A 21,564-nucleotide genomic window follows, 5' to 3' on the forward strand; every position below is an offset into this window, starting at 1 on the left:
GGGAAAGGGATGCCCTAAGACTCCTTAATTTGAGAATAAGGGACTTGGGGCACAAAATCTGGAGAAAACAAAGGGCATAGAGGCCTCAGTGGTTCAAGATCCTAACTCCAGAATTCCAAATTCAGCTTGAAGAGACTTCACCCGCTTTGGCTAAGGTTGCCAGTTTTAGCTAGTTCTATGTCATTTAATACTTGTTCTCTTTTGTGTTCAAGTGGACTGAGCAGTTGAATCCTGCTTTCTTAAGACCCACACCTATAGGAAAGCTGACTGAAACGGGCTCTCCAATTTTTAAGTTAATTTGTGGTGATCTTGTCCCTCTTCTTTCCCCTCCCATAACATGCCAGCGTTTCAGAGGGAGGGCGAGTGGTACTGTCAGGTTCTTCAACTCATTGGGACTGTTGGAAAGCACCTGTTTATCTCAAAATTTGGACATGAAACATTTTAAGTTCTGCACTTTCTGTTATCCCCACGTATGTCGAAGTGACCTAGGATGTCCAAAGCGCTCCAAGACTGCAGTGGCATAAACCCTGCCAGGGACATTTCAAATGAGAGAGGTGATTGGAACTCCTCCCCCTGTCACCTTTTCCTTGAGGGTTTTCCTCAACTAAGGTGTCCTGAACCTGCTGTATTAATGCTTCACTGATCCTCAATGGATCCAATGACCCAGGAATCTCTGTTTGGGATGTTGAAGGACCAGATGGACTGTGTCCTGCCTCCTGCAAAACTCAGACAACCCAACTCACCACAGATAACAATTTTGGCCATCCCAAAACTGAGTGCAGATTGAAAAATTCAAAGATTCACTTTTAAGAATCAAAACTGGCAACTTGATAACAAATGGGCTAATCCATCCAGGCAAATCCTTAGTCCATTTGTATTTAACACAATAACCTGTATTGGCTACATACAACAAAAAAGCATCGAGCAAGATCAGGTAAATGACTTAATGTGATTTTGTTCCCAGAATTTTCAGGTGATTTTTGGCCTGCAGTGTTATGATTTACAGTATATCATGCACAGTCATGAAGAATAAAAATTCCCAGAGAATATAGAATACAGCTGTTGAAGAAATGTGACCACTTTGAAGTTGCCTGCTAAAAAGAGCAAAACAATCTGATCCAACATTTACTTACAGATTCTGTGTAACTTTGAAATTACTGAACACCTTAATAAAATAATTCAGTTCAGATTCTGTAAAACAAGATTTCAAGCCCATTTGTCTTCTTTCTCTCTTTTTTCCCCAAGTTCACTTTCTCAGCCTTCCAGGCCAAGTGAAGATGCTTCCCTTGCTTTAAGGCACTAGAGACTCTTTCACAGTGTTAGGAATACGACTGGCATAATAGTCATAATTCCTCAAAGTGGCGAGGACCCCAGCTGAATTCATGTGTTTTACTTCCTTGTTATACTGAAATGAATTTCCACGGATATCAGTTATCTTGCCTGGAAAAAAAAAATAAAAGAAAGAAAGAAAATAATATTCTAGCAAAAAAGGGTTGGGAAGAGAGAATTTATTAGTTCAAGTTATATAACTGAAAAAGCACTCCTTGGTGTATGCACGCCTGTCTTCAGATGTGAAGTATCTTTGCTTCCAGTTTAAGTACAACAGGTTTTTTATTGACTGAAATCAAATAACTAGTGGTTTTATCTTTTTTTTTTTTTTTCAACAATACTTAAATTCCTTGTGTCTCAGAAAAAGGAAAACAATATTTTTCTCTCATGGATTATTTAAAATGCTTCCCGAGTAGCTTTTACATTGGCCGTTGACAAGAAGGAAAGAAAAATCCTCAGTTCAAGTAAAAGCCAGGGTAAGTCTACACGACTGTAACATAATATAGAAACACACCAGTTGGTTTTGAAAGAGTTTCTAGAAACCACTTAGCAGGGACAATGGAGATCATCATGCAAGATTTTTAACCCGGAGATACATCCTTAACACGGAGGATAAAATACAGCACTGTTCTGCTGCTTTGGGCTTGAGCTAACTGTGTAAAGCTATCCCAGTTATCAACTCCAGAGACTGCAGAGTTAAATAGTTGTAGTTAAATAGAGTTAAATAGTGCCATTATGAAGCCTGTTATTGCTTGGCAGAATTGAGGAGATGAAATCCCATAATTTTAGCACACAGTCGTAAAAGGTCTATCAATGTGAACAGCAGAAAAAAATTTTAATAATAATAATAATATACTTCAAATCTTTGTCAGTGAGACTTTTCATAGCTTCTCAATCCCTTACCCCTAGGTAGGTGAAGTGGCTTATATTGTCTGGAGGCCACTAATTCTACTCAGTTTTGGAGTTTGTACATCTGAGGAACAACATGATTTGACCCATTTTGTTGTTTTGAAGAGTTCAATGTCCACATATTACATAATACGTTACTAATAAAAAAGTACTATATCCAGTTAGTAGGGCAGCAGGATTTTACTATGAGATAGTAGCCAACAAAAAAAAAAGCCATTTGTTTTGAGAATCTTAAAATTAATATATGCAAAATTTTGAATTTGGCTTTGTTGATTATTTGATAGTTATTGATTCTATTAGTCCAGAGCAAAATAGATCATGTCATGCTTTTCAGAGCATAATGTGCTTGACCCCTTGGCATTACTGTTGATTTCAGAGGGCTCAAAGCTCCTAGTGAGTCATAACTATTAAAAAATACACACATATTGTCATGTTTCTTTCAAAAAACATGTTTGGAAATCCTTGGTTTTCCTATGAAAAGTATAAATAACTTAAAATTGATGCAATTTCACTTATCTTGGAATTTTGAATGCTATTAACTTACCTCCCACAGCATGAAGAATAGCTTCAGGTGCACATGTATCCCATTTCTTGCACCCAGGGCTGGCAAATATATAAGCAGATGCCTTGCCTTCTATAAGTTGAATGACCTATTATGAATAGAGAGTGGCAATCATTGCAAAGGATCTAGAAATTTAGAAATGGGTAGAAATAACACCAGGAATCAGGGATTAAATCCACTTATTCTATGTACTTACAGTCAGAAAATGAACACCAGCCATTTCCATTGATATTACAAGAAACTGTATTAAGATTTGGAAAGCTATACTGTTTTACCATACTCAATTCAATATTTTTGGTTGCTGTAAATACACTCTATAGGATGAAAATCTGCTGTTAGTTTCAGAAACAGTAATTCCCTTCTTGTGCCAGTACTAAAAAAAATAGAGTGGAAACTGTCTACTTGTTGTGTTGGTGCCATTTTGGGCCTTGCACATATTGGAGAAGAGAGATCGGAAGGTCTTGTTTTGACAGCTGTGACAAAATGAAGCTTGAAAACTGGTAGTAAGAGTATTCCCTGTATGCAGAGAAGATTTGCAAAAAATGCAAATGTGCTTGTATTTTTATCCTTTCATATGTGCTGCTAGATAGCTGGAACAAAAACTGTATTAACATGTACTGGAAGACACATCTAATAATTGTGATTAAATTGAACTCCCATTTAGTCATCGTGGTCTTACAACTTCTTATTTTCACCCCTAGAAACAGAATACTGGGGAAGACAGACCTCAGCCATGACCAGCACAGCCACTGTTACAGATACACCTGTACAAATTCTGTCTCCCTCACAGCAGACTGAATGCCAGAGAGAGTTGTGCTGGGGAAGGAGGAGGAAGTCTCCTGCACATTCATGCAAGTAAGCAAATGATTTCTTTTAAAAGTCTTTCTTTTTTTCTCCAAAGGTGCCAGTTCCCAGTAAAAGCAAGAGATTTTGAATTTTCATACCTTGTTTCCTGCTCCTCCAACTCTGATGACACTGTCTGGGTTCAAGGCACTGATGCACTCATTTACCAGGGCACTGCTGTGGGAACGGGTGGTAACGATGATGTGTTTCCCAGCAGGTGCTTCTGTGAGCTGAAATCCAAAGGCACCTATGCCCAGGACTCCCCAGATCGTCCTGCCCAACACAGCACCAGCTCCTGCCTGCAAAAAAGGCACATGGGTCCAGGGGACGGTTAATCACAGTGATCAGCATTTAGACCATAAAGGGAAAGGAATACCTAGAGGCATTGTCACATTTCAGAGAGTATAATATTAATACTGGGTTATATACTTAAACAGTGACACAAAAAATGCCTACTTCAGAGCCTAGAGAGAGAAACTGTATCTCTTTCCTTCTATGGCAGTGACATCATTTACCCTTCTCTTATCTGTGAGATTGTGCTGGTGCATTACATCCTAACTCCAGTGACTGACAGATTAATATTTGTATATTTCTGTATTTCTGTACTTCAGGCACAATCTGCAACTGAAAATATCTTGTAATCTTAAATATTTTGTGATACTTACCACATAGAACACGATAGGCATTACATCAGCTCAAGAGCTTTTTCTTTAAACTCCAGTAAGTTTAATTAACCAGGCTGCACCATGAGCTTCCCCTCTCCCCCTGGATAATACTGAAATCTCCAAATGTGTAAATGCCTGTAGGCTGGCCGTCCCGGACTTAACACCTGAGACGTGGCATGATACAATCTAACCCAGCTGTCAGCTTGGTTTATTTAGGGCTGCAGTTTTACAGCAGTTACCACACATCACAAATGGACCTATTGCTAAAAACTTTCTAGCAAAGACTGTAAAACCAGTGATCTGTACTTGTTTTATCGTATGTACTTTACATATACTGTAGTAGCATGTACAGCATGTGTGCAATGTATACTGTATTAGTGGATTGCACAGGCCTTAGGATTCAGTATGGCTGTCAGTAGGTCTGACATTCAATTCCTGGAAATCAACATTTAAAATTGTATAGATTTAATAAAAAACCCAACACTTTATATTACAACTTCAACACAACTTCATGCCATTTTTCGGTTGAAAGCGTGCTAACTGAAATGGCTTGGAAGGAACATGTAGAAACCACCTAATGCTTTTAAGTAAACCAACAATTTAATACCTCATAGTTGTAATATGGCTGGTTAATAACTCCTGCTATTGCTTTCCCTCCATATGCAATTCCAATAAGAACCGTTACGTGGTCAAGGAGACCTGTACAGAGATAATATGAATGTAAGTTATGCTTGAAAAGAGGGGAAGTATATACATAAAAAAATAAACCTTCAGTAAAAGGCTACAAATTGATACACAGGGTGGTATCTTAAAAATTCCAATACTAATCACAATTTTCAGGTGTAATAGGTTGGTTGATTTTTTTAGTAATTTAGTCTTGAGGTCTGCTAAAAATTGTTCCTAGAACTACATTATAATTATCACATAATGAGAAAAAAGTTTAAAGATACAACTAAATAGCAGTCTGTGATGATATTCTTCTATAACTGTGGTGGGAATTCTTTAGTGATTTTCAAACCCAGAAATTTGTTGGCAGTTGTGTATCTTTTTCCCTGAAAAGGGGAAAAAGCTCAAGCTCTGCCTAAAAAATTTCACATTAATCAACTAAAGGATGCAGTAGGAGACTAAAGTGAGGTTTCATCATACTGGTTTTTAGGGTTGTTTTTTTTTTCCCTTTAATTTTAAGGTCTATTTTTATGGAGACAAATTAGGCTTTGCTAAAAACAGTTTCTTCCCATAAGTAAACAACTGTGATTTGTGGGAAGATGTTTGTTTCATTTTGAAAAGGCTATGAATACAGCTGTGGTATTTGGATTGTTTGAAGAGGAGGATGAAATAAAATGCAGCAAATTCCTGTGCGAAGGGGATATTTAGTCCTTCAATTCAAAGTATTTGCAAAATTGTAAATTTAACTAAAAACTTAAGACAACCTGCCAGGAGTCAAAAGCAGCTCTTTGCACCTTGAAACGATAACCACTCAGGAGCCCATCAGAAATATTCAGTCCTGGTTAGAACTGAATGGAATGATTACAAAAATTCTACAGCGCTCAGAAAGCACAGAAATATCAGCCTTATGAAACAATATTGTAACTTCTATGGTGAAATTATCTACATGTATATGCTACTTTATTGCACTGCTATTTTTTTTAATCAACAGAAATAAAAGAAAATCCAACCTTCAGTGTACTCCTTGGTTCCATCCAGGGGATCAACCCATATTACAAGCTTTAAGAATTAAAAAAGTAAGGAAAATTAACAAATACAAATCATGTCAATTATCATGCAAAGTATAAATTTTACTTTTGTGCTTTTATTTCTTTATGACAGTAAGAAAATAAAAAGATCCAAAGTTTTAACATTATTATATGACTGAAGCCTGTAATGGTATTTTACACCAGAAAGAAAAGCTTAAAAATTGACAGGAATGTCTCAGCAAATCTCTTAATTGAAGTATAGCAGATTAAACTGAACATGGAAATGAGATTACTTCATTATGTCCAAACTAGATTCCTTCCAAATTAATTTGAATCACAAATTGTAAGAAGCAAATTTCTATTTCCCATTACTGGACAGAGGGACATGCAGCATTTCCAGCTCTGGAGGTCCGATTCTTATGACTACATTTCAGTTTTCAAATGAAAAAGAAACATTGACAACATTGAAACAACCATTTTTATTAACACATTGTTAGCTAAAATCAATAAGTCATATAGATATTTATAATATGAAGACATATGAGTAACATAACCATATTACCTCCTCCTCTTTAATTCCTGTGTACTGAGCAGGACAAGGTTTCTTCAGTATTTCTTCACAGTGACCATTTTCAATTAATTCCTCATTTACATCATCAGTGGGCAAATCCTAACAAAAGAATTCTTAGAATTATTAAAGAAAGGTGTTGGACTCACTTCAATTTGCCTTAGAACTGTGTATTTGCTTGCAGCTCAACAAAGATAATGAATTGAAAGGGTGAAATGGGATGGAAATTAGTTTGGGCAATTTTTTTAATTAAAACAGAGGGTTTCCTAAACCCTGCCAAAGCAAATTCCAGTGCAACTGAGAGCAAGATAAACTGTTAGTATGAAGTACTAACACTTAGTGAAATACATACTGTTAGCATGAAATAAACTAGGTACTTACCTCTTCTCCTATAATTGTGACCTTGGGAAACTTCCGTGCCAGGGAAGCACAAATGCTCATTTGTACAAGTCGGTCAGCTTTGGTCTGCAAGTCATTGGGTCCAGCCTGTCCAAGGACATGTGTATGAAAAGAAAACCACCAAAGCAGCACAGTAGCCCATACAGCTACTGTGAATATCTACCTTGTAATCAAAAAGAGGTCTAATTTGATTAATCATCAACCTAGTAAGAGATCTTGCGAGAGGCAGGCTAAAAACTGCAAGAAGCAGAGTTTCCCTGTGTACCCCCGAGCTAAGACAGACTGCTATGACATTAGAACAACATTTACTGCTGTGTTCTTCTCATGCAATTGTACTCACTCTGTATTTGTGCAAATACTACACTGTGTACAGAATGAATTAACACAAGTACAAACCCAGATATAATACATGAAGAGGGAAAGGCAAAACTTAAGGTGTTAACAGGAAAAAGTCATTATTCTAAGGCTCGCTGGAAGGACGTGGAAAATTAGGAAAGAGGAGAAATATAGGGTAGGTGTTAGTCAAAGCTCATTTAAAGGTCCAGTTAATCTAGTTTGTTTACAAAAAGGTAATAGAAACAATTATGATGTATAAACTTCTAATTAGTGAATGGTTCCTTAGTCTAGCACAAAAAGACCATGGACAGCCAGAAGCTAACCAGGGAAATTTAGCTGGTCAGTAACATCCATACATTTTTTCCATCAAAAAATACTTGGGAGGAAACAGTGGATTTGATGTCTCAAGATGATATAAAACAATGAGTGCAAGCCTTCCCAAAAGATATGTAGCCAAACATTGCCACATGGGTTACACTAATTTCTTAAATGTTTATAATCTGCTACATAGTGAAAGTGAGCATCAAGAAAGACAAAGTTCATCCAAGGTTTGCATCTTAATTGAATTAAACAAAAATTTTTTTCTATCTGCTTGTATCTTATTTGCTGACAACATGAAAAGTGTTTTATCCAGCTATGGAAGTTAGCCATAGGAATGGAATGTTCCATTTAGAATCATGTTATGGGTTAATTTTTGTATGCTCAAATCCAATTGCTATTTCTTTTTGAAACTTGATATTTTTCTTTGAAATTTCCTTCTCATTCCCTAATAAATTTGATTGAAATTGGTCCTGAGCTTAGACTCAGAAAGATCAGATTTACTGCAGAGAATGTCCTTCGTTCCAGGACATCAGCCTAACAAACCAGAATAAAGTAGTTCTTCAAAACTACTTCAAAAGCCATCAATAATGTAAGAATGGCTGGACAAAGTGTCTACCTACCAACTGGGGGAAAAAAAAAAGTGCAAGTGCTACAAAGAAAAGCAATGTAAATACAGAGCTTAAAGTTGACTGAGGGAAAGAAAATTCTGGATATTAAGGAAAGGAAAGAGAGGAGCTAGCTAAAAATTCAACTGTCCTTGAACTGTTTTCTTCACTAGGTAAATGGATGGGAGATCGCTATGTTGAGGGAAAAGCTGGAACATAGCTTTCCTAAATGTTTTGAAGCTTCCAATAAGGCCAGTTGGAATTGGTTTTGATGTTTGCTGGCTGCAGAAAGAGGATGAATGATAAGAAGCAGCACTCTCTGCTGAGCATCTCTTCCCTCCAGACTGTAAAGCAAAGGCACACTCAGGTTCTCTCTCTTGCATTCTTCCTCTTTCTTCAGCAGCCACCTTTCAAGATCTCTAGTCCCTCAAACAGGAACACCTTCTGTTGGTCATTGTTTTTGATCTAATTTTCTATGCATAGTATTCATTTTAAAAAAATTCAAAGTATATATAACATCGCATTTAGAACCAATATCACCTGTTACTTCTGGTCATTTTTGAATAACGTAAATATCAGCAGTTACTTCGATGTAAAGATCAAAATTAATAAAGATATTTAATGAAGTCCATAATATGGTGCCATACCTGTAAAGCTAGAATTAACTTCAAATGTTAATTCCATCTATTCTAGAACTGTAGTCAAAACAAAGATCTTGGCTCATCAGTGCAACTTACTAATTTACAGCAAATTAAGAACTTCATGTAGATGATTGTAATTTAATTTCTGCTTTCCAGATAGAATTAAATTTGAACCTCTGAATTAATTTTGAAAACTGTGACAAAATCTAAGGTTCTTTTTTGTTTTAGGAAATAAACACTGATTTATTCTAATCCAAAATTCATCACGGGCAGAGTCTTTTAAGTTGTACTAAGGTGTTAGAACATAGATACAGAAACTAACAGGAAATATGTGTTGTTATGAATTTTGTGCTATCCAGAGCTTGGTTTTTCTTAGGGAAATCAGGACAAAATTATGGTGTTTCTTTTAAGTGTCTGAACATTCTTTAGAAATACTGGTCAAAAGACACTTCTCTAGTGCTCTTTTAATCCTTTAACAAGGAATATATCTTGTATCAGAGGGGTGAGGACTATATTCCCTCCCCGAGTTGCTGATTTTGAAAAATATCACTTTGACCTGTATCTAACTCAGCATTAACAAGGCAAATTAAATTGGAACAAAATAAAAGCAGTACCTTCTCCACTATCCCCAGGTCTCCTGCAGACATCACATTTCTAACAATTGTTGCAGCTTTTTCCGCCACGGAATACGCAGAGGCGACCACACGCATGAGCAGAGCCGGGGAGGCCATCCTGAGGGCTGAAAAGAAACAAACAGCAAACTTGTACAATTCTGTCTTCAAGAGAAGACAAAAGGTAAAATATTTTACATATTTACATTCCAAAAACATACAGCTTAAACTGAGAAGAAAGGGGAAAGCAGGTTATTGCTGATGTGGGCAGTAACAAAGTGAGCTTTGGCTTCTTTAAAAATTATCATTAACAAACACAGGGATATAAAGCTATTTTAGACAAGACTTTGCAAGTAATGATATTCTGTCTGATAGTGAACCTAGTTCTCACTAAAATAAAATCCGACATTAAAAAGAACAGCAGTAGAAACTCTATCACAGATATTAAGAAAAAGCACAGTCTACACAGAGTACTCATTTTTTGTACATTTTGAAATTTTCTCAGAACTGAACCTACAGAGATGGTTTATGCCCATATTCAAGCACAAGGCTGCCAGAGAGGATGACATGACCAACTTCACCTAGTATTTTTCTTTGTTTAAATACAAAATAGGCTTTTGTAGATGGCCTAATTGTGGACAAAAAATAGGTTAATGATATGCAGATCCTGCAAACTTGTATAAGAAAGTCTGTTCATCAAATTTTACCATTCTTTCTGTATTTCTTTAACTTCTCCTGATTCCTCTAAGGAAATCTATCTACATCTTCCTTCCTCCCTTCAATACTGCATGCCCTGTCATTCTCCCTATTATGTTGTCTTCTACATCTGTTCCCCAGCACGCACCAGTGCAATTCACTGTGCCTTCAGTTCCCAAACAGAAGAGTAACTATCACTCTTGGAAAGGCGAACATTCCTCCCAGCTTTTTTTTTTTTTGCCTCAGGAAAAAAAAGTATTGATAACTATGCTGTATTTTTCAAAATGCAAAGCTAATTGCCTTTTATGTTTTCTTATCAGATTTTTCCATCTGTGAAGATAATCTGCTTTTTGGGTTGGGCTCACACGTGTGACACACTTCCAAGAAAACACTTGAGCACAGAGATAGAACAAAATACAGAGAAACTCACTAATCTCCACACAGAAGAAGATATATTAGATATATTATCTGTGAAGTGTAATATAACTATCATTTCACCGATATCACCATCAATATTTGCAGGAATTGCAGCAAGTACTGCGTAAGTGGCAACAGGTCGTTACACAACACCTTCCCTTTCTTCCTTGAGAAACCAAGTTCACGGCTGTTCACAGCAAAGGCAACGTCAGAGGTATCAAAATCCCAAATTTAGCTGATGTAAGAACTTCTTGAGCACTTTAAAAACATTGTACCTGTATCTCTAAAGTCACAAGCTCTCTGAAGCTGAAGGACTAGAGTGATTGTGTAAGTACACTCAAAAAGCACAGTTGCTAATGTTAATTATTATTTAATGCTCCGGGATGGGGACAAAGTGCTCTGGAGTTCTGTAGAATAGCCAAGGTCCATACCCAAAGTGCACAGCTGGGCCATTCATCTTGGCCTGGTAGCAATGGTTACAGAGGAAATTTTGGAAATGCCTCCTGTGGCAAAAAGCCACTCCCAAACAATTGGAAGCTGTAGAGCAAATGCATGTCATAGCACATGAGCTGAGAGATATTAAGTCTATACCATCATGTGAAAGAAGTTAACAGGAAGAAAAATGGAATGTAGTTCAATCCACACTGAAAATATCAGGAATATGAGTATTCTGAGGGAGAGTGAAAAAAAATGCATATTAGATGGGACGTTTGGGTTAAAGAATTAAGCTCCGAAGAAGATAATTAACGTTTTAGGCTCAGCTTCTCATTAGTCATTTGACTTTTTACTATACATTCGATCCTGCTTCATAAAATGAGATTAAAACATAATTGTTTTAAAGGCTGGATTTATTTAATGTTTGTATAAAGTTTCAAAAGACTCAGACAGCAATACAGAAATACTATCTTACACTCTTGAAGCCTGACCCAAGATGTTTCTTGGGCACATTTTTCTTGGCCATTCCTAAGGCAAACAAATATATTTTCTGTGGTGAACCTGAAATCTCTAGGCAAACTTTAATAAAAGTTAAAATATTTGTATGAAAAAACAAGATCTATTAAAAGAAACTGAAATGGGAGGTTCAACACTCCCTCCTCACCAATACAAAGTAACTAATTGCAAAGTATGTTATTACTGCAAAAGGTGTCCTAAATTTTTTGCAGGGCTGCAATCTCCTGTGTGGTACCTCTTCTGGTATATTGGACCTTTTTGGTTAGATAAGCGTGCGTGCTAGTAGGCTGTAAGTTTTTCACCTCTCTAAACTTTTTTATCTCAAATTACCTAGTTTATTTATAAGTTTATGGCACATAAACTGATGAGGGCAATGTCTAATGTATATTTCCACAAGACATTCAAGAATATATTGCTTGCTTTAGACAAAAATTGTTTGACTCTCAGAAAACTATAAAACGTACAAAGACTGCACAGCAACTGTCCCTCAAGTTAAATTTGCGTATAATTGTTAAAACACATCTTGTCCTCCAAAGACCATCCCTCCTTTCTCCTGGCCTACCAACCAAATTATTGAATGGTCTCAACATATCAACCTGATTTGCAAGTTATCAAAATAAATGAGTTCTCCAGTTTCTCTTGCACTTTTCAGTTTTGACGTCTGTAAGTATTACAGGCTGGCTACAACTAATTTATCAGAGCACACACGATGGATTTGTTGATGTTGCTATCTCAGTCCCTTTTATGCCAATTTCCATTTTCCAAATTTATGATTTTGCCTGATGAAAGGAGAAAGTGGACATCACACAGAGCATCGTCTTTAAATGCAAGTGCCAAGCCACAACTTCTTTCTTGGAATTCTTCACCCAAGTGACCAGAGGTCCCTATTTCTTTTCAATAAACTTTGGCACACGTGTAGTAGAAGATAAACTCTCCCTTATGTCAGGAAACAGTGTTTACCCGGCAGAAGCAGGCTGAGACTCGGGACTGAGAATCCCTGCGTCCCACTGCGGTTCACCTATAGACTTCCAAGTGGGAAATGGCTGTGTTACGTCATTTCACCAGTGAGGTAACATTGAGGTTTTGGGCTCAGAGGTCTTTGGAGTTTGTATTAAAAAAAAAAAAAAAAAAAAGAAGAGAAAAGAAAAAAGCCTGTTCTGAGTCTCTTGCCATCGGTATTCCCGGTGGTGCACTGCCTGCAGCGCAGCCGGAATTCCTAAGCACCGAGAAGGGCTCTCCAGCGCATCCATAGGAGCGAGGCAGGGCATAACGCGGGTGCTCGGGAGTGGCAAGAGCAGCTCTGCTGGTACAGCAGCCAACTCACCGTCTCCAGTCTCGCTGTTCCCCGGATCTCCTCCGTCACCGCTCTCCAGCAGCGCGCGGGGCGCTCCAAGCCCTTCCCGCCCCTCGCCTCGCCAAGGACGGACCCAAGGACTGGCCCAACTCCCGGCCCCGCACCACGGCCTCCGCGCCGGCTCCTTCGGAAAAACTCACCACCCTCCCAGAACCCACCTGGGAACGCCCCAAATCTCCCGGCTGCGGGCGGGGCCATCGCTGTCCCGGCCCCTCGGGAGCGCCGAGCGGCCGCCCTCCCACCGCCCTGCGCGGTGTGTCCCGGCCCGCGGCCCGTCGCGCATGCGGAAGCGGCGCCGAGGATGTTTCGGGCCTGGCGGGCGCCGCCGCTGTGCCGGGCCCGGGCCGGGGCTGCCCGGCGATGGGGTCGCGCCGCCGCCTCGGAGGCCGCGGCCGAAACCCGGGAGGACTCCCGGTACCGGGACACGGTGCTGCTGCCGCGCAGCCGCTTCCCCGCGCAGCTCCCGGGGCGGCTGCAGCCCGAGACCGAGCTGGAGACGCAGCAGGTGCGGCCGGGGCGGGGTCCCCGCGGTGCGGGTCCCGGGGGGCCGTGGGGCTGTACCGGCAGGGCTGTGGGGCTGCCACGGGGGTTGCGAACCAGCCCCAGCCCGGTAGGAGTGCGGGAGTGGCGGCGAGGGTTCGTGTGCGGGTTGGCCGTGCTGCGGTGGGTCCAGGCTCTCGCCTGGCCCCGCCGCCTGAGCGTGGGGAAGTTCGGGGTATTGAGTTATTAGTGGTTTGGAGAGGCACAACTTTGTTAAGGTTTTCTTTGGAGAAGGAGTAGCGACACTCCTGATAGCGCAGTGCCGAGGTATTGAACTCAGACCTAATATTTCATCTCCCTCAGGTTTTTAAATACTCAAACCACTGAGTTTAAACCACGGAGTTAGAAAAGTGTGTTTGTTCGCCCGCCTGCTTTTGTTGCCTGTTTTGCTGTCTAGCCAAAATCCAGACTTCTTAGATTTTTGGAAGTTTTGGAAGTGCAAAGACCTGTGGTGATTTTGGTGGGTTTTCTTGCTGTCTCCACAGAAGTGTGGTTTCTCAGAGCTGTACTCATGGCAAAGACAAAGGAAATTGAAGCAGGAGTTTTGTCTGCACGATGGACCACCGTATGCCAACGGAGACCCTCACGTTGGCCATGCGTTAAACAAAGTAAATATTTACTCGTTTGTACCCTGCTGTTCTGAAGTGGTAAACACTTACTGTCGTGTGCTGTGTGTTCTCTATTCACGTAACACTGTAAAATGTTTGGGGTTTTTGGTAGATGGGGCCTTTAAAAAGCAAACAGTGTTGTTATGTAGATTCCATGTGGTGCCCTAGTGGCACAGATACCATACCGTGCTATAAATATCACATGCTCAGTGCTCATTTATGAGACTGAATATTTCAGTCAGAACAGCTTCACGGAGAAAGCCCAGCTGGTTGTTCATTCCTAAGCAATACTAAATGCATAACTTATTTGTGTATTGAGCTTACCAGACATACACACATGAGTGAAGGTACATTTCTGTATGTGTACTGATATTGCTCTCATGCATGATTGAGCTGTGCCTTGCTGTTCTTTTTTCTTTTGAGTGTTTTGCAAATTTGTTCTATCTGTTTATTTTGTTTTATCTGAGTATTTAGATCCATGGAACCATAATGACTAAATGTTGATGGCTTTGAAAATATAAATTTCAGCTTTGATATATTACTCCTAAGTACTTTTGGGTACTTTCAGATTCAGTCCTGAGAAGGACAATATTACATTGGCCACAAAGTGGGAAAGACTAAAATGTCACCCATGGCTTCTTACAGTACCAAAGCCTGGGCTGCAGCAAAATGCACTAGACTAGTGCTGTAGATCCTGCTCAACGTTTTAAAAATGAGAGCAAGTAGGATTTGTTCACTTCAAGTCTTGCAAGTGTATAAACTGCATCTCTCAGTTACTCTGGTTGTGAATTCCTTTGATCAGAGAGGTCTTCTGAGAGTGTCAGGAATGGGGAATGCATAACTCTTCTGGTCTTAAGTGTAAGTTTATCATGGAACCTTTGATACTTGTACTTTTTAAACAGGAGGATCTTAATCACAAATGTAGCTGTTCCACATGGGGGAGCCAAAGTGATAACCGACCCTTGTGGCTTTTCAGATTTTGAAAGACATCACTAATCGCTTCCATGTTATGAGAGGTTATAAAGTACATTATGTGCCAGGGTGGGATTGTCATGGATTGCCAATTGAGTTGAAGGCATTGTCAGAAGTCAAAGGAGCTGAAAATCTTTCACCAATGGAAATTCGGCAGAGAGGTAAATGAACTACTGTCTGCAGTATCGTGGAAAAAGCTGTGTTTTGTATTCTATGCTTTATATGTAACATTTATACTTTACTGTGGGCTTTTCTATTAGCTACTGGGGACATTTTCTTTGATCATTGTATGTATTTGCCAAGCAGATAGAGTACTCTCGAATCCTGTGAAGTGGGATAATTGAACACAGGCTTCATTTGCTGCTGTAATGGACATGCAGAGCACTGACCCTAGGTTTTAAAAAAAAAAAAAAAAAAAACAAAAAACACAAAAGGAGCAAAAGGAGAGGAGAGAATTTGGATGTCTGTTTTGATTAACTGTGCAGTGGCAGGAAGATCATATTTATCAGATCAACATTCTTTTGGATTTGATTAGGAGCTAAAAAGATGCATGTAAAAAGTTCTGTCAGGACAGCTTGGCTCAGTATCATAAGTAAGAATATATTTATTGACTGTGTTTTTAACAGTGCTGCAAAACTAGGGAGGATCCTTCTGGAGGAAGTCTATACCGAGCATTGTATGGAAACTGTTTTGAAGAAATAATTTCAAATACCATATGTGTTGAAACACATCATCGTTCAGCTGCAAAGCTATTTGTAATAAGCAATTTAAACTGCTTTAGTTTGAAGTTGTGGTACTGAAATGGGCTAGCTTATTCTCAGATGCATGTTACTTTGAAAATTTTGGATCAGCATCAACAGAGGCAGTTAACTTTCACTCTTATTTATCTTATTTATTTCGAATGTGTTTTGAGAATTTTTTTTCATAACAAAATATACTTATTTTTTCCCTTTTTCTTAAAAGTTAAGTTTAAATTCTAAAGACGTGTGCTTAATATCCCTGTTGTACTCAAAGTGCCACTCCTGAATCTCTTTACCCTTTGCAACCATTTTATGTAACAACTAGTCTGAAATGTTTATGTTTTGAACCATAATAGTTACTGCATAGTTTTACTATGTTCAGCTCTGGCTTTGCTGAAGAATATCAATGGGGTATTTTAAACGGTATTTTATTGATCTTAGTGGGCTAAACAACGTGTTTAACAGAACTATTCCCTTCAGCCAGAGAATTTGCAGAAAGAGCAATTGAGAAACAGAAATCTGCCTTCATTCGTTGGGGTGTAATGGCAGATTGGGCCAACTGCTACCTTACATTTGACCCAAAGTATGAAGCAAACCAGCTGAGAGTCTTCTATAAAATGTATGATAAGGTATGTTGAACTTTTGTTGAACTGTGTTTTGATTTGTTGTGAGTTTTGATTCTCCTAACTTTCTTCCCCTCCCTTTCCTCTTCAGGGTTTCATTTATCAGGACTATAAACCTGTATTCTGGTCCCCTTCAGCAAAGTAAGGATCAATTTTCTATTTTGTTTTCAATATTTTAGCAAGGATATCGATAGCTTTTCGTGTTCCAGTGTGTTAACTTTTGTTTGATGTCTACCCAGAACAGCTTTGGCTGAGGCAGAGCTCGAATACAATGACCAGCACGTCAGTCGGTCTGTGTACGTGAAGTTCCCGCTGTTAAAGTCACCGCCTAAGCTGAGTTCTGTGCTAGGTATGACCTCTCTATGGATTTAAAGACTGACAGTTTTTATTTTTGTTCTAATTGTGAGTAAAGTACTTCTAATTTACATCTGTAGATGGATCATCCCCTGCTAGTGTGCTAGTCTGGACCACGCAACCTTGGACTGTGCCAGCCAATCAAGCAGTTTGTTACATGCCAGATTCAGCGTAGGTGTCTTTAACTTGGTTCAGTGATCTGTGTCAGTCCTTTATTGATATTTAGCAGCAAAGTTAAAATGTTCTGGACTACCATTACAGTTTACTTAAGCCGTCTTTTTTGTGTTTGGTTTGCTTTGCTTTGCTTTGTGTTTTTTTGTTTGTTTTTTTAAGTGGCACAGTTGTGAGCTTTGTTCTATATCTATTAGCATATTGATTTCTGCTTAATTTTTTTTTTACTTCATGATGCAAAGTTACCTTGAAACTCTTTGGAGATTTACAAACGAATTGGACATGTAAAACATACTTGTGTGTCTTTTCATGAGATGAAGCATATAAAAAACCTGCAGCTTTGTGGTGTTTCTTTATTTAGTATCACACATGCATGTTTGTATTGCAGATACTCAATTGTGAAATGTAAAACTACCGGAGAACAATTAATTCTTGCTGCAGATAGAGTTGAATCTACAGCTGCTGTTCTGGACACACAGTTTGAGGTTATATCAACATGTAAAGGTAGGTTTTAACATCGTTAATCTTTAATTGCTTGGAAATCTCCTGCTAGGTTTCTGAAAACTGCCTTAGTTTTGATGTATTAGTAAGTTTGTTTATAATTTAAGGACATGCTTTACTAAAATAATACAAAGAGGAGTAGTTGTCTGTCAGATTTACTATTAGTGTATTGTAGCTAAAATTTTCATCTATAGATTTCAGATTAATTTTAAAATCTGTATTCGTGCTTGGAAAAATGAAACGTGAAATGAAAGTCTCTTCAGTATGAAAATCTTATTTACGCTGAATGCAGTTTGTCTTCCCATCCATTGCGGATGAGAACAAGGGACAAATTACAAGTATGGCTGTTGCAGTATCATAGGTGGCTGTTGTCTGGACAAACTAAAACAGTTGAGTTTGCATCCTAACAAACTGGACAGTGATATTTCTTGATAGCAGACTTGGGATTCAGTGTCATGAGTTGGGATTTAGTGTCTCATTTGTGAGCTTTATTCATTTGCCTTTATCAGTAATTCAGTGCTGGAAATATGCACATCTGAAGGAGATGAGATATCTGTTTCTATGACTTTACAGGTAGCTTTGGTGTCTTTCCATGGCTGCTTTTTCAGAGGAACTCTTGTTTTTACCTGATGGTAAAATTACCTGGAGGTGTTTTTTTCTTACAGCTTCTACCTTCTTGAATGGTATTATTTGCAGATAACATACAACAGTGGAGTTGGACCTTCTTAAAAAGAAATTTCATGTTGGAACCCCTTCTTTTTATCTTCCCATATATTCAGTAATTAATTGCATTTGTTACCTTTCTCTTTTTGTATACCTAAGTGTCTGACAGCAGTTCCTAAACATGTTCCTTCTAAGAGGAAAGCATTTGGTGAAGGCTGTTTTGTCATAGGAAGCATTCCTTGAGCTCTGTGATTCTTGACTTTCAGCAAGACTTTAATACTAAGATTTCTTCAGGTTTTTTTTAATCTTAAATTGTCCCTTGTTTCATTTGTGCTGTACTCTCTTTATTAGAATGTAATTTGGGGAATTTAAATTAATTGTTAATGATGATATTAATACTTAGTGGCAAAACTTGGAGTAAATCCCAAATTCAGGGGTTTTAGCCTACTAAATAAATATGGAGATTTGTTTCCAGAACACTGAGATAGTTATCCCCAAGGAATGGGAGTGTGTGGAGTGTTTCTAGGTGGAATGGCACTACTCAAGGAATGCCACTGTCTAAGGTAGAAAAAAACTTGTTCTTCAAAAAACAACTTTGCACAGAATGAGCAACGCAGAGAATTGGACAGGGACCCACAGACCAGAGAAAGAAATAGCACATCTGAAGAGTATCCTGTGCATACACTTGATCAGTTTTCTTTTTCTGTTCTCTGATAAAAGAAGCTGGTTGTGTGAATTGTGTTGCCCTATTTTATCTTCTGTTTTTTTAATTTTTCAGGTACAGATTTGGTAGATGGTTCTTGTGCTCATCCCACAATTCCTGGCAAAGTCTCTCCTTTGTTACCTGCAAATCATGTGACAATGGCAAAAGGAACAGGATTAGTTCATACAGCCCCAGCCCATGGTATGGAAGACTACAGTGTAGCTTCCCACCACCAGCTACCCACGGTATTCTATTTTTTCAGCTGTTGCTCTTGATTTCCTGCAACTGTTTGATTGTGTGCCTTTAAGATGATTGTTGCAATTTGTGCATAAAACTTGAAAATGTTTTGAAGCGTTCACAGAAGTGTATCACTAATGTTCTGCAGGAACACAAGACTAACTTTAAAAGAAGTGTTATCAGGATAAAATGATGAAGTTTTTCTTCTGCTAAGTTAAAGCTTATAGGGGAGTGGTAGAACAGAATCAGATTTTTCTGCTTTCTATGTGGTTTTGTTTTTAAAAGGATAACACAGAGAATAATTCTCAGATATTGATTCTCACTACTCAGAATTGTCTTCTACATGCAGACCAGTAAATCACAAGTTATGTAGGTCATTACTGCTATTCTCTTTTAGCAAAGCTTGTTTTAAACATGTGCATAAATACAGCTCAGTTATGCATGGTCATTTTGTGATTGGTTGGAATGAAGATGCAGGATATGGGGGGGGTTAGGTTTGTTTTTGTTTTTTGCTGTTAATATGAAAAGTCATTGACATACCAGTGACTTGATGTAAGAGAGTTGTGGTATATCTGCAAATGCAGTGGTGCTCATTTCTTCTGACACATAAAATTCACTTGCCTGATAAATTACTAAACTGCAGTTCATAAAATCTGAAGTGCACCTAAATATTTTGTTATTTGTCATAAAAGGAGTTACTCAGCAGAGTATTTAACTGGCATCTGAATACCAAAAAGATAATTAATTACCACATGGTATTTTATTGACATGATTAATATATTGATTTTTAGGATTGCCTTGTGGATGAAAGGGGATTTTTTACTGAAGCTGCAGGTCCTGAACTTAAAAACAAGAATGTCCTTGAAGAGGGCAATGAAACCGGTGAGTATTTGATGTTTGACCACTTGTTACTTTATCAGGCACAGTCCTGCAGGTCTGTTTTGTGGGTTCATATAAACTGAACGCATAACAGTAGTGATGTGTTCAAATTGGATTTTAATCTTGCCTCGGTTTTTTTTCCGTCAGTCATTCGGATGCTTCAAGCAGCCGGGAGTTTGTTGAAAGAGGAGAAGTATGTGCACAGTTACCCCTATGACTGGAGAACTAAAAAACCAATGATTATTCGGGCGAGCAAGCAGTGGTTTGTAAACACAGCAAATGTGAAGGCTGCAGCACAGGTACATAATTTTACTTTCTTATGGGACAACTGATTCTATTTGGTATCAGCAAAACAATCTTGCTGTGGTTCACTCCCAAATATATTCTCTAGGGTTTTATGAACACAAGTTGAAAAGTGTCGATTATTTGTTAGAGTTATGAATGTTATCAGGTTTTTTGTCAATATTGATATAATCCATGGTAAATACATTGACTGGCATATTTACTCATTGTTTTTACAGATATATAAGTTTCTTAGAGATACTGATATTTTTCCCACAAAATATCTTTTAAAATACTGTTTTTCAAGGAATTAAAGCAGAAGAGACAAATTTATCTATATCAAAATTATCTTTTTTGTTTTGATAGCCTCATGTGGCCAGACATCTTTGTTTGCTCCCCTGCTAATTTTGTCTCAGTCCTATTTTAAGTGACTCAAAATCGTATTTTTTTTTTTAATATGCAGTGCTCTTTGAAATTATGTACATCCGCACAGAAAATTCAGACCAGCACCTTAGGCTGTCTTGGGTAACAGTGATTTCATTCTAATTAAGGCACGAGGTGTATATTCCATATTAATCTTTATCTAGAATGAATGAAAACATGATGGTTACTCAACAGGGCTGGGAGTGAGTGGTAGCCCACACTCAGTACTACTCAGTATGTATCGAGGTGGGATTTCAAAGCAGATAACAGCACAAGACACAGATGAGCTTTTAAACTTCAGGTGAAGTTACTGATGCCATTCTTAACTCACTTCAGGGTGTGTCTGCTGGAGAATCAGAGTTGGAGAAAAGCTTTGGATTTTGGTTGGGGAAATGTACAGTATATACAGTGTTAAGATTGAAGAGCACCAAGCAGTGAAGTAAACAAACATGACAGCTGCCCAAGAGAACATGTTATTTAATACTGGGAGTGGGAGCATAGGCCTCTATTGTTTTTTACTGGCAGCATAAACAGCGTTTGTGTGAATGCTGAAGTGGGTTCAACAGTTCACTGTCTACTTTGTAGGACGTGCTGAAAAAAGTGAAAGTTATTCCTACGTCTGCAGTGAACAGGATGCTTGAAATGCTGGACAGAAGGACGTTTTGGTGCATATCACGGCAAAGATGTTGGGGTGTCCCAATTCCTGTTTTTTATCAGAGGAACACAGGAGAATGCTTGATAAACAGGTATTTTTCTAGCTTTATATACTGAGAAATGAAAGAAGGAGCACTGTCTGTTGTGCTGCAGTTACATGATATTGTAAACTTCTTACTATTTTAAGTATAAATACAAACTTTTACTTGTATTTGTTTATACACAGAATTAATTTAGCTATAAATTAGAACAGTCAACAACTTGTTGCCGGATGTTACTTGCATGTAATAGGAACCAATTTACTTAGACATTA

At 38.3% G+C, this 21,564-nt stretch overlaps 2 protein-coding genes across 2 annotated transcripts; one reads left to right on the top strand and one right to left on the bottom strand.

The window, feature by feature from the left end:
- Positions 1 to 804: 804 nt before the first annotated feature.
- BPNT1 (3'(2'), 5'-bisphosphate nucleotidase 1) lies at positions 805 to 13,113 on the bottom strand. Its single transcript, XM_027898426.1, has 9 exons — positions 12,872 to 13,113; positions 9,487 to 9,611; positions 6,952 to 7,056; positions 6,565 to 6,672; positions 5,985 to 6,033; positions 4,916 to 5,007; positions 3,745 to 3,942; positions 2,783 to 2,888; positions 805 to 1,440 (listed from the first exon to the last, which is right to left on the bottom strand). Exons 2-9 carry the CDS (start codon positions 9,601 to 9,603, stop codon positions 1,292 to 1,294), a joined length of 924 nt encoding a protein of 307 aa, XP_027754227.1. The 5' UTR covers positions 9,604 to 9,611; positions 12,872 to 13,113; the 3' UTR covers positions 805 to 1,291.
- Positions 13,114 to 13,176: 63 nt separating this feature from the next.
- On the top strand, positions 13,177 to 21,383 carry IARS2 (isoleucyl-tRNA synthetase 2, mitochondrial). The gene is made up of 12 exons (XM_027898425.1): positions 13,177 to 13,406; positions 13,927 to 14,049; positions 15,026 to 15,182; positions 16,242 to 16,390; positions 16,476 to 16,525; positions 16,624 to 16,733; positions 16,819 to 16,909; positions 17,298 to 17,413; positions 18,852 to 19,021; positions 19,805 to 19,895; positions 20,040 to 20,191; positions 21,183 to 21,383. Exons 1-12 carry the CDS (start codon positions 13,203 to 13,205, stop codon positions 21,366 to 21,368), a joined length of 1,599 nt encoding a protein of 532 aa, XP_027754226.1. The 5' UTR covers positions 13,177 to 13,202; the 3' UTR covers positions 21,369 to 21,383.
- Positions 21,384 to 21,564: the final 181 nt, after the last annotated feature.

Source organism: Empidonax traillii, unplaced genomic scaffold (genome assembly GCF_003031625.1).
Source record: "Empidonax traillii isolate 1590-97213 ecotype Southwest subspecies unplaced genomic scaffold, ASM303162v1 scaffold596:size394506, whole genome shotgun sequence".
NCBI lineage: Eukaryota > Metazoa > Chordata > Aves > Passeriformes > Tyrannidae > Empidonax > Empidonax traillii.

Bases quoted from the DNA above. Each gene is read 5' to 3' on its own strand.
- BPNT1 (XM_027898426.1), bottom strand. From the start codon at position 9,603: ATGGCCTCCCCGGCTCTGCTCATGCGTGTGGTCGCCTCTGCGTATTCC. The intron at 7,057-9,486 runs GTACTGCTTTTA...GTCCTTGGACAG, and splicing joins ACCTGGGGATAGTGGAGAAG to GCTGGACCCAATGACTTGCA. The intron at 5,008-5,984 runs GTTGGATTTTCT...ATCTCTGTACAG, and splicing joins AACCAAGGAGTACACTGAAG to GTCTCCTTGACCACGTAACG.
- IARS2 (XM_027898425.1), top strand. From the start codon at position 13,203: ATGTTTCGGGCCTGGCGGGCGCCGCCGCTGTGCCGGGCCCGGGCCGGG. The intron at 16,391-16,475 runs GTATGTTGAACT...TTTCCTCTTCAG, and splicing joins TCTATAAAATGTATGATAAG to GGTTTCATTTATCAGGACTA. The intron at 16,734-16,818 runs GTATGACCTCTC...TTACATCTGTAG, and splicing joins TAAGCTGAGTTCTGTGCTAG to ATGGATCATCCCCTGCTAGT.